General features: G+C 42.6%; 1 protein-coding gene across 2 annotated transcripts in view; it reads right to left on the bottom strand.

Annotated features, from left to right (window-relative positions):
* Positions 1 to 5,524: 5,524 nt before the first annotated feature.
* The window catches only part of LOC132403171 (endoplasmic reticulum membrane-associated RNA degradation protein-like), a 70,669-nt gene continuing 63,860 nt past the window's right edge, over positions 5,525 to 12,333 (bottom strand). For both annotated transcript variants that reach the window (XM_059986527.1, XM_059986526.1), the window contains 3 exons: positions 10,090 to 10,308; positions 8,081 to 8,194; positions 5,525 to 6,403 (listed from right to left, as the gene is read on the bottom strand). In XM_059986527.1, the coding sequence (XP_059842510.1) occupies positions 6,226 to 6,403; positions 8,081 to 8,194; positions 10,090 to 10,308 (511 nt within the window). In that variant the 3' untranslated portion in view covers positions 5,525 to 6,225. The remainder of the gene's footprint in view (positions 6,404 to 8,080; positions 8,195 to 10,089; positions 10,309 to 12,333) is intronic.

A 12,333-nucleotide genomic window follows, 5' to 3' on the forward strand; every position in this document is an offset into this window, starting at 1 on the left:
GGGTCGACGACACCTTCAAATATGCAGCTTCCACCATTAAGAACCCCCAGTACCCAGGACTTGTCCTCTTCTCATCACTACCATCAGAGAGGAGGCGCAGGAATCTGAAGAGACACTCAATGTTTCAGGAACAGCTTCCGTCCCTCCACCACCAGATTTCTGAACAGACAATAAAACCATGGACACTACCTCACTTTTTTAAACACTCTTTCTGCACTACTGTCCAGTTTAATTTTTATATTTATTGTAACTTAATTTTTTAAATGATTATGTACTGCAATATACTACTGCCACAAAACAACGAATTTCAGGACATAAGCCAGTGATATTAAACCTGATTCCGACCCACGCTCCACTATCAATGCCAAGGGAATCTTTTCCTATACTGCCACCCACAGTCAAGCTTACTGAGCTGCACCCACACATTGGCTTTTGTTTTTACCTTTCTCAACTAACTGCCATCAATATTTATACAAGCAACTCACACACAATGCTGGAGGAACTCAGCAGGCCAGGCAGCATCTGTGGGGAAAGAGTACAGTTGACGTTCTGGGCTGAGACCCTTCAGAAGTTAAGTCGAGTTAAAAGATGGGTGGAGGGGAGGGAGAAGCACCAGGTGATCGGGGAAATTGTGAGGAAAGGGGTGAAGTTGAACGGTGAGGGACATACAGGGCTGGAGAAGGGGGAGTCTGATAGGAGAGGACAGAAGGCCATGGAAGAAAGAAAATGGGAGGAGAACCAGAGGGCGGCGATGGGCAGGCAAGGAGTAAGGTGAGAGAGGGAAAAGAGGATGGGGAATGGGGAAGGAAAGAGGGTGGGGTCATTAGCAGAAGTTCAGGGAATCAATGTTCATGCCATCAGATTGGAGGCTACCTAGATGGAATATAAGGTGCTGTTTCTCCAATCGAAATGTGGCCTCATCATGACAGTAGAGAAGCCCATGGATTGATATATCGGAATGGGAATGGGACGTGAAATTAAAATGGGTGGCCACTGGGAGATCCTGCTTCTTCTGGTGGACAGAGCATAGGTGCTCAGCGAAGTGTTGGGTCTCACCGATATACAGGAGTCCACACCGGGAGAGCCAGACATAGTATATGACCCCAACAGATTCACCTGGAAGGACTGTTTGGGACCCTAGTGGTAGTGAGGGAGAATGTGTAGGGGCAAGTGTAGCATTTGTTTTGCTTGCAAGGGTAAGTGCCAGGAGGGAGATCAGTGGGAAGGGACGAATGGACAAGGGAGTCGTGTGAGGAGCGATCCCTGCAGATAGCAGGAAGTGGTGGGGAGAAGGGAAGATATGCTTGGTGGTGGGATCCTGCTGGAGATGGCAGAAGTTATGGAAAATTATGTGCTGGACATGGAAGCTAGTGGAGTGGTAGGTGAGTTAGGGTTGCGGGAGGATGGGGTGAGAGCAGACGTTCATGAAATGGAAAGGATGCAGTTGAGGGCAGTGTTGATTATGGAGGAAGGGAAGCCCCTTCCTTTGAAAAAGGATATCTCCTACGTTCTGGAATGAAAAGCCTCATCCTGAGAGCAGATACAGTAGAGTTGGAAGAATTAAGAAAAGGGTCTGGTGTTTTTACAAGTAACAGGGTGGGAAGAGGTATAGTCCAGGTAGCTGTGAGAATCAGAGGTTTTATGATAGACATCAGTAGCTGTCTCCAGAGATAGAGATGGAGAGATCGAGAAAGGGGAGGGAGGTGTTGGAAATAGACCAGGTAAATTTGAGGGAAGGTGGAAGTTGGAGGCAAAGTAAATGAAATCAGTGAGTTCAGCATGGATGCAGGAAGCAGCACCAATGCTGTTGTCGATGTAGCGCAGGATAAGTGGAGGACAGACACCAGTGTAGGCTTGGAACATAGATTGTTTCACATAGCCAACAGGCAGGCATAGCTGGGACCCATGTGAGTGCCCATGGAAGGAACCAAAGGAGAAATTATTAAGAGTGAGGACAAGTTCTGCTTGATGGAGGAGAGTGGTGGTTGTGGAAGGGAACCATCAAGCACGTCATCCACTCCCCCAACCTTCTGCTTTCTGCAGGGATCGCTCCCTATGCGACTCCCTTGTCCATTTGTCCCTCCCCACTGATCTCCCTCCTGGCACTTAACCTTGCAAGTGAAACAAATGCGACATCTGCCCCACACCCTCTCCCTCACTACCATTCAGGGCCTGAAACAGTCCTTCCAGGTGAGGCCACACTTCATGTGTGAGTCCGCTGATATCATTTCCTGTGTCCGGTGCTCCTGGTGTGGCCTCCTGTATATTGGTGAGATCCGACATAGATTGGGAGACCACTGTTTGCCTGAAGAAACAGTAACTCCCAGTGGCCACACATTTTAATTCCACTTTTCATTTCCATTCCGTCATGTCAATCCATGGGCTCCTCTACTGTCATGATGAAGCCACACTCAGGTTGGAGGAACACCACCTTATGTCTGGGTAACCTTCAACTTGATGGCATGAAAATCGATTACTGAAACTTCTGGTAATGCACCCCGCATCCTTCACCATTCCCCATTCCCTTTTCCCTCTCTCACCTTATCTCCTGCGCAAAGCTGGCTCTCTTTAATTAGCCGTTGTTTTCCAGGTGTTCACAAATCCTATTGCTAAGAATCCTCTCCAGTGACTTCCCTACCACCGACGTGGGACTCGCCAGTCTAAAGTTTCCAGGATTATCTCGGGATACTTTCTTGCACAATGGAACATTTATTCATTTGGAACAAGTTTGTTGTGATCACGTGCAGAGCAGTTACCATACCAAGAGGTGATACATCCAGACTGACCCCAGTCATCAACTGTAGATCCTGCCTGGCCTCCAGGCATTTCGTGTGTGATGCATCCACATAGGATGTTTTGAATGGTGCATTAATGAATCGATGGGGACGTGTCAAATCTGTTTAGCCTGCTGAAGAAAAGCACTAGTGAGCTTTCTTGGCTGCAGAATCTGTGGTTGGACCAGGACTGGCTATACTAACCCCATTTATAAACACGTAATCTGTAGCCTTCTATGTCTCGGCAATACAAGCGCTTTTTTGAACATTTGTCGAATGTTGGGAATCTCTGCTTCCACCACCCTCGATGGTCATACGTTTTTATCTCCAATCACCCTCCGAATCAAAGGAACTATTTCTTTCCTGTCCTCTAAACCTCTCACTCCTTACCTTAAGCCTATGCCCTCTGGTTATAGACATCTCTGGCATAGGGAAAATGTTCAGTACAGCTTACCTTTATCTATGCTCCACATAATTATGTACACCTCTATCCGATCCCACCTCAGCTCCATAGAAAATAAATAAGCCGTATTTTATTTAACACACACACACACAATGCTGGAGGAACTCAGCAGGTCGGGCAGCATCTATGGAGAGGAATGAACAGTCGATGTTTCAGGCTGAGACCCTTTATATTTTGTTTAATTTTGCCAAAGGAAAATCTGAAATAAAACTGCTAGAGAGATATGCTCAGTGGCCACTTTGTTAGGTACAGGAGTGGAACCCAGTGTGTCTTCTGCTGTTGTAGCCCACCCACTTCAAGATTCAACATTTTCAGAATTCAGAAATGCACATCCTGTTGTTACGTATGCATATCTGAGTTACTGTCACCTTCCTGTCAGCTTGAACCAGTCTGGTCATTCTCCTCTGACCTCTCTCATTAACAAAGTATTGTTGCTCACAGAGCATTTTTGTTTTTAGCACCATTCGCTGTAAACTCTACAGACTGCTGTACTTGAAAATCCCAGAAGATCAGCAGTTTCTGAGATCCTCAAACTGCCCCATCTGGCACCAACAATCATTCCACCGTCAAAGTCACTTAGACCACATTTCTTTCCCATTCTGATGTTTGGTCTAAACAATAACTAAACCTCTTGACCATGTCTGCATGATTTTATGCAATGAGTTGCTACCACATGAGTGGCTGATTAGATATTTGCATTAATGAGCAGGTGTACCTAATAAAGTGGCCACCCTTTATCCAAAATTCCAAAATCCAAAATATTGTTGAGCGCATCACAAATGGAAAATACCACAAGGCACTGGGTATCTATACATCACAGGCAGTTCTAAGAAGTAAGCTCATATTTGTAATGAACAAGTTAATGAAAAATAGGAAAACACTACATAAAGTGAAAAATGAGAAACTCGATTATGTAGTGAAAGAGGAGGTTTGTCAGCCCTGGAGTGAACATGCCACTTAATGATAAGCTGATCATCAAACAAGCAAAGATCTATCAGACAAACTGAAAATTAAAGGTAATTAGAATATTCAGCAGGTTTGTTTAACAAATTTAAGTAAATGCATTAACTTTTTAAAAGATTTGTGGTGCTAAAGTGTCTGCTGATCACCAAGCATCAGAGAAATTAATTGATGAGATCGCTAAGATTGTTGCTGATGAAAACATGCGAATGGCTGCATCATTATCTATGTGTGATGAACAAGTGTAAGACAAAGACTGCTTAACTGGTAGCACCTAAATTCAGAGTGAGAAACAATGGTGATCCCAACCTACCTCATTGTATCTTCTAAAATGTGAAACACTTCTAGCCCCAAGCATTTGAGATAAGGGGTACTCAACCTGTACTATATATCATAGTTGCCCTACTCTCTTACATTTTATGCCCCAGCTAATAAACAGTGCCTTCTTTACCACTCTATCTCCTTATGCTGCCACCTTCTTATAAACCAAGGTCTTTCAGTCCCTCAATACTACAAAGGCCTATCATTCATTGTACATTTCTTTGCCTTATTTGACATCCCAAAATGCATCACATCACACTTCTGGGGGTTAAATTTCATTTGTCCATTATCAATATTATTCCATGACCTGATTACGTGAATTTTGTCATCTGCAAACCTACTAATCACAACTCTAAATCATTAATGCATATAACAGACAGTAACAGTAAGGGTACATCACCGGTTGCAGAACATGCAAATTTTGTCTTGAACAGGACTCATTGAATCTACAATGCCACCAGTTACCATTCTGAGACACTAGAGTGTCCTTATAAACTACTCTTACACTAGTCTAACTCTTCCCTCCTACATAGCTCTCCATTGTTCTATCATCACGTGCATATCTAAGAGCACCTTAAATGTCCCCAATGTATCTGCCTTTACCACCAGCCTGGCAGGGCGTTCCACACACCCACCACACTCATGTTCTACCAAACAATATTATAATTTTTCACCAATTTATTTTCAAAAAAGAAAGATTAATTCAAATTGTAATTTTTACCTATCCCATTTCCCCAAAATTAACTTCTTTTTCTTTAAGATACAAATAGGTTCCAAGGTCTCCACAACCTCTCAGGTTATCCAAGCCACATCAGCGAGGCAGTTCCAGTAACAATCCATCCCTCTTGCTGAGTGAGATAGACTCAAGATTCAATGCCCTGGAAATTCCTGCCTGTTGATCCCAGGTGGGAGAGGCATGTGTGTGTGATGTGATGGCCTCTTTATTACAAGTGACCATTAACCACTGCAAGTAAGCTGGAATGCTGTACCTTCTGTGGAACTCTCCTTGGCAAAAAGAACTTTATTTTAGGGGATAAAGCTTGCAACTATCGAGAATGGATTTTTGTGCTCCTTTCAATAGTCGATTGTGTAAGGTAACACCCATCAGCACCAAATGCAAGTTGGCTAGATTTGATCCATAATTGGAATTGGTTCATCATTGTCAAATGTACTGAGATACAGTGAAAAGCTTGTCTTGTATACTGTTTGTACAGATCAATTACACAGTGCATTTAACTAGAATAAGGTAAAACAATAACAATGCAGAATAAAGTGCAACAGGTACAAAGAAAGTTCAGTCAGTTAAGACAATAGGTGCAGGATCATAATGAGGTAGATTATAGGGAACTATTCAATCATCTTTTAATACCAGAAGCCGTCTTTGAGCCTGGTGGTTTGAGTTCTGAGGCAACTGGATCTTCTACTGTCTATCCACTGGGAAAGAGGAGAAGAGAGAACGTCCCTGTTGAACAAACTCTTCTCATACCAGGACTAGTAGGGAAGAGGATCATGCTCAGTATGTCCATGTGGGGAGGACTGAGTATTACTGCATTGGCCTCCATAACAAAATATCTCATTAATTCTTGCTCTAGTTTCACACAAGTAAACCTACATCCACAGACATAGCTAAGGTCCATTCCTTCAGCAGAATCCCAGGCTTGTTTGAAATTCTTCAAGGTATTTTTAGAAGTACATAAATATGTTGGGTTAAGACCAAGTATTCCCAGCCACACTCATTGCACAGATATCATTCCATCTGTTATAAAATTCTTTAACTTTCTGTTGCATCTTTTCAGTCAGGTCCCAGGTTTCCTCCCATTTATTCTTCCCTGGGCTTGTGTACGTCACCGTATTTTCTGTGTACTGCAACAAAGACTTCAAGAATCTGCAAGTGCAAGAGCAGGATTTACTACAAAAAAAAAAGATTTGTTCTGTCAAATTATATATAGAGTTGTAGAGATGATACAGTGCAGCCAAAGTCTCCCAGCTCCAGCAACCAGGGTTGGGTTCAGTTGCAACCTGCAGTGGTGTGAGGCTGAGTCTGCACCTTCTCCCTGTGACACAAAGGTTTCCTCCAGGTGCTCCAGATACCTCCATCCCAGAAACATTAAGTTAGTAGTTTGATTAGACACTGCACAGCAGAATCTGCAGGAAGGTTAAACAGTCTGGGGTATGGTTCATGGAAAAAGAGGGTGCTTGATGGCCAGTTTGGACCTGGAGGGCTGAATCTCTCTGTCACTCTGCCTGCTCAGTAGTTGTGGCAGTTCAGGATATTCCAGACCATTATTTAAGTGTCCATTGGTCCTTCATATAATAAAGTATTCCTTAGTACTTCACACAACTATTAAAAAGGAGCGGGAGGCAGGGAGTTTACCTAGGGAAGTTTAAAGCTCAGGGTCCAAGCAATAGAAAATGCTGAGAATAGAGGGGCATCCTTTTAGAATGGAGATGAGGGGAATTTCTTTAGCCAGAGGGTGGAGAATCTGTAGAATTCTTTGCCACAGTTACTGTGGAGCCCAACTCTTTATGTACATTTAAGGCAATGGTTGATAGATTCTTGATTGGTCAGGGCTTGAAGGGATATGGGATGGGGGTGGGGGGGAGGCAGGAATTGGGGCTGAGAGAAAAATTGGATCAACCACTATGAAATGGTGGAGCTGACTCAATGGGCCTAGTTCTGCTCCGATATCTTATAGTCTTAAATATAACAACTAATACTGGTCCTCTTGTAATGACAGATAGGTAAAGGAGAGTTTTGGTCCAGTTAATGACACTAATAGCAAGTTCTTCATGATCTTGCTACATATAAAATTCTCCTGCTAGGAAAGTCTCCTCACTCTACCTGAAGTTGATGTCTCACAGAGACCAAAATTAAACATTTTAAAAGCATATAGAGATAATGGATTGTCTTTCCTCACCTTACCGCCCCCATCTCAGGGAGCAAGAGATTGGCATATCAGTAAAAAGGGGGAAATTGACTTCTTCCCCCCAACTAGATTTGGAAAACCAGTTCCCCATTTTCCCTCCAAATGACGCCCCTTGCATACAGACGTCCATTTTTCCTTCGTCATCACTTGGTCGTACTTAAGACATTTCTAGGACTATAAGGAGAGCAAGACTAATGTGACTGCTCTTCCAAAGTGGGGTTGGCAAGAAAAACTAGCTGTCCTTCTGTGCTATAAATACACTATGATGGAATTTGCTTCACTTGAGCAAGTTCAAGGAGAAAGCACATTATACAGTACTATGCAAAAGTCATAGGTGTATGTGTATATATAGTGTCTAAGACTTTTGCATAGCACAATAGTAATTTTATGTATTGCACTGTATTGCTGCCGCCAAAAAAAATTGTGACATGTGAGTGATGATAAACCTGATTCTGTTTGTGTGTGTGGGAGGGGGGTTTCAATTGTAGACTGAGAGTGGGAAGGGGGCAGGAAGCGGGGAGTATCAACATCTAGTCATCAGTTTGCATTCCAATATAAGTCATTAAAATATTAGGAGTACAAATACACAACTTCTTTTATGAAGTGTAGTGAAGAACATAGACTAATGCACTTACTTCAAGTAAATGCGGCATTCAGAAGAATCCATTTCACTTATTGTCCTTGTGTTGAGCAGTTCCACAGTTACTAGTAGAGTGATTAAGCTGAAGATGGAGTGCAAATACTGAACACTGTAAAATAAAACAGTAATTAATTCTCACTGAACACAACCAATAACTTAGCACATGCATTCATTACATTCACACCAAACTGACTTGCAAATTTTACTGCATCTTCAGAGCTGCTAGGTCAACATCTTGGAGGACATGAATATGAGAGCACTTGTATGAGGAGCATTTGATGGAGTTTAGAATGAGGGGTAAATCTCATTGAAATCTATTGAATAGATAGAGTGGATATTTCCTATAATGGGGTACACTAGGACTAGAGGGTACAACCTCGGAATAGGACATCCCTTTAGAACAGTAAGGAATTTCTTTAGCCAGAGGGTGGTGAATCTGTGGAATTCAATGCCACATTGTGTATGATTAAAGTGGAGGTTGATAGGTTCTTGATTAGTAAGTGAATCAAAGGTTACAGGGAGAAGGCAGGAGAATGGGGTTGAGAGAGAGGTGAGAAATCAGCATTGATGGAATGACAGGGAAGACTCGATGGGCCAAATGGCCTAATTCTGCTCCTATATCTTATGTCTGCAGTATTTCAAAGATAATTTCTTCTACCACGCTTCAGGGAAAAAGGGATATGTCTAAAATGCTGGTTATACCAGCAAAACAAACATCTCATGAGAGAATATTTTAAAAACCAGGACTTTAAAGAAATACATAATCCATTCTTTTTATTCAAAGTTGTTCAGTTAGAAGTACCAGCACATTCAGGTTATCTAGAAATAAACATCCACTGTGGTTTCATGGCTAAGTCCTAATTTGTGCCCTGAGTAATCTCAATTTTATGGAGTAAGAAACAAATGTGGAAAGTTGTCAGCAGACGTGTGTAAATTGTGTGTGCACATCTGAGTTGTTTAAATTTCCAGAACAATTACATTATAAGGCTTTACACTTATCATTTGATTAAGATGCAACACATCAGTTTGGTGAAGTTAACCATGGTCTGGCGTTTAGGTCAGCAATGCAGGTCTTCCATCTCTGGCAGTGTTCAGGACTTCCTTCATCGTGTCAGTAGCTCAGTTTTCACTACAGTCAGCCATACAAGTACCAGGTGTAGACTCAGGAACAGCGTCACACTCAGACGTGCTGTTTACATAACAATTTTGTTTTACCTGTCAGGGTCGTTAGCCCTGAGCTGAACCCCCGAACCTGGAGGACTGGTGGACCACTCTTCACCTGGCCTCTACCCTTTGACCTGTGTGGCATGGGTGACCCTACCAAGAGCCAAAGCATAAGGCCCTGACTCCAGCCAACACGGCTCTCTGGGTCACTGAGGCACACAAGCCTCCAAACCACGACAAGGTTGTGGTCTTCTTGGAGGCATGGTCTTGAGGCTTTTGCAAAATCAAAGTGATAAGTTACTGGAGAACATCAGCATATTAATCATAGAAAAAAAAGGCAAAAAAAGCTTAGTTTCTATGCTGTTGACAAATGGCATTTGAGTGGAGATTATGACCACACATTTTGCAGAGGCAAGAAGGAGAGCCTTATACGCAGAGTTAGGGAGTGATTTGTGACTGTTGTGATCTCAGTAGAAAAGTCATTGCAGTCAGAACTTGCTTTGCTGGTGCAGAAATCACAATGTTAAACTACAACAAATCATTCTGTGAAATGGGGGAAATGAACAAGATGGTAGCTTTGTCAGAAATTCATTCAGATGCTGGACATTTATGAAATACCAATACACACAAGAGCCCAGGGGGTTCCATTTCCCTGAAAGGGACTTCTGAATTTCTCAGCTAGATAACTGTAACAGTTTAAAGCATAGGACATCGAACACTACAGCACAGGAACAGGCCCTTCAGCCCACAAAGTACCGCTGAACCAAATAAATCAGTATCTGAACTAATCCCTTATGCCCACACAGCTTGCACATAAAGCATTTTACAGGAAACCCTCACCTGCCCAACATACGGAGATAATTGTGCCTCTGGCGCGAACGCAGAGACTTGCTCAACCACAGTTGCTGGCGAGTCACAGCACCGCTTGTCACCTGCTCTGAAACAGTCAGGCACTGTGAGACCACTTTCCGCAGCAGGGCAACCACTTCCAAAACAGTCCGAGGACAGTACAAAGTGCGTATGGAGCTGCCCAGCAGTTTAGTTACCAGGTGAAGTTGCCTGTAGTAGGAAGAACCATTCTCAGTAAAGACAATGCACTAAACTCAAAGAGCTTAGGAAGGATATAACATAAGGAACTCTCATTTGCATAGTATCATTAACAGTGTAGCATAGCATCCCAAGGATTATTGAACAAGGTTTCACAGAGAATGGGTAAGATGGTGTCAGTGCTACTGACCAATATTTGGTCAATGGAAGTAACTGTTTTTGTTTAAAAAAAAAGTAAGTGCCTTATGAGGAGGAAAAAGAGAAGCAGAGAGTTTTAGAGTGGGAATTCTGGAGCTAAGACATGTTTAGCAAACCTGGAGTAGGGAATGGGAATGTGTAAGATTCAGAATTGGAGATGTTCAGATTTGAGTGTGGTAGAATTGGAGGGGTTACAGGCAAGACCATGAAGAATTTCAAACACAAGCCTGGGATTCAGTGAAATGAAAACTCAAAGCAGTTCTCTTTCAACTTAATCCAAGTATTAAATGGATATGGAATGAATGGGATTAAGTAGAGTTCAGATACTGTGATCTCGAGAACCGCGGAACAAGTTCACACAGCTGAGTGATCTATTAAGAACATAAACAGAAGCAGAAGGTTGTCCTATTTTGCCATCCCAAAAGCCCATAACGCCCTTTGAGTTTTATGTTTGAAGAACCTCAGATCCTTCTGTGGTGCAATATTTCAGTCTTACTCCATTTAAATAGTAATTTATAGTTTTATTCTTCCTTTCAAAAGTGAATAGTGTCACACTTACTCCACAACACGCACTGCCAACTTTTTGCTCACTTATGTAATAATATCCTTTTAAGTTTTGACAGAATTGAACTCTGTTTCTCTTTCCACACGCTGTTGTTGACCAGCTGGAGGCTTTCTAGCAGATTTGCTTTTATTTCAGATCTTTCTCTGTGCTCATCAATTGCTAACCACATTTATATTTTTTTAAATCAAAGACCAACCTGGTGACAGTACATGTGGTCTCTTCCTCCAAGTCATTAATACAGATTCTAAATAATTGAAGCCCCAGACCACCAATGGAAAAACAACTCATTTACCCTGACATAGTTTTCTGTTTTTTCTGTCAGCCATTTCCCTATCAATATTTATATTACTACCAATCCATGCATTGTGTGGCACATGGCCAAGTGGTTAAAGTGTTGGACTAGTGATCTGAAGGTCATGAGTTCAAGCCCCAGCCGAGGTATCCTTGAGCAAGGCACTCAATCACACATTGCTCCAGTCCACCCAGCTGAAAATGGGTACTGGCAAAATGCTGGGGGTTAATTTTGCGATAGACTGGCATCCTATCCGGGGGGGGGGCTGTAGTCTCATACTCTCAGTCACTTCACGCCACGGAAACCGGCCTGTTAAGTCTGTAAGGTCCGGAACAGACTTCAACTTTTTAACTAATCCATGCACTTTTATCTTGTGCAATAACCTCGTGGCATCTTACTGAAGGCCTTCTGGACATCCTTCTTATCCATTAATTTTAGCAAATTTAGCAAACTCTATTTCCCTCTCATAAAGCCACCTGCTCAATTTCCTTAATGTCCCACTCAGAATCAGAAGTGGACAGGGTGAACAATTTCAAGTTCCTGGGAGTCAAGATCTCCTAGGATTTATCCTGGACCCAACACTTCGATGCAGCTGCAAAGAAGGCATGACTGCCGATATTTCATTAGGAGTTTGAAGAGATTTGGTATGTCACCAAAGACACTTGAAAATTTCTACAGCTGCACTGTGGAGAGCGTTCTAACTGGCTGCATCATCATCTGGTATGGGAGAGGCAGGGTTACTGCACAGGATTGAAATAAGCTGCAGAGAGTTGCTAACTAAGTCAGTTACTTAGACCGTTGAAGCCAACCCGGTATAGGAAATGGGAATGTGCAAGGTTCAGAATTGGAAAACCACAGAGCAAGTTCACGCAGCCAAATGATCCCCCCACACACAAGCACACACACAACACCCCGGGTTGGGATTTTTCATGTGTTATTGTTTTACAACATTGAATCACAGTTGAGTGAATTTGGCTTTTTT

Source organism: Hypanus sabinus, chromosome 12 (assembly GCF_030144855.1).
Source record: "Hypanus sabinus isolate sHypSab1 chromosome 12, sHypSab1.hap1, whole genome shotgun sequence".
Classification (NCBI taxonomy): Eukaryota; Metazoa; Chordata; class Chondrichthyes; order Myliobatiformes; family Dasyatidae; genus Hypanus; species Hypanus sabinus.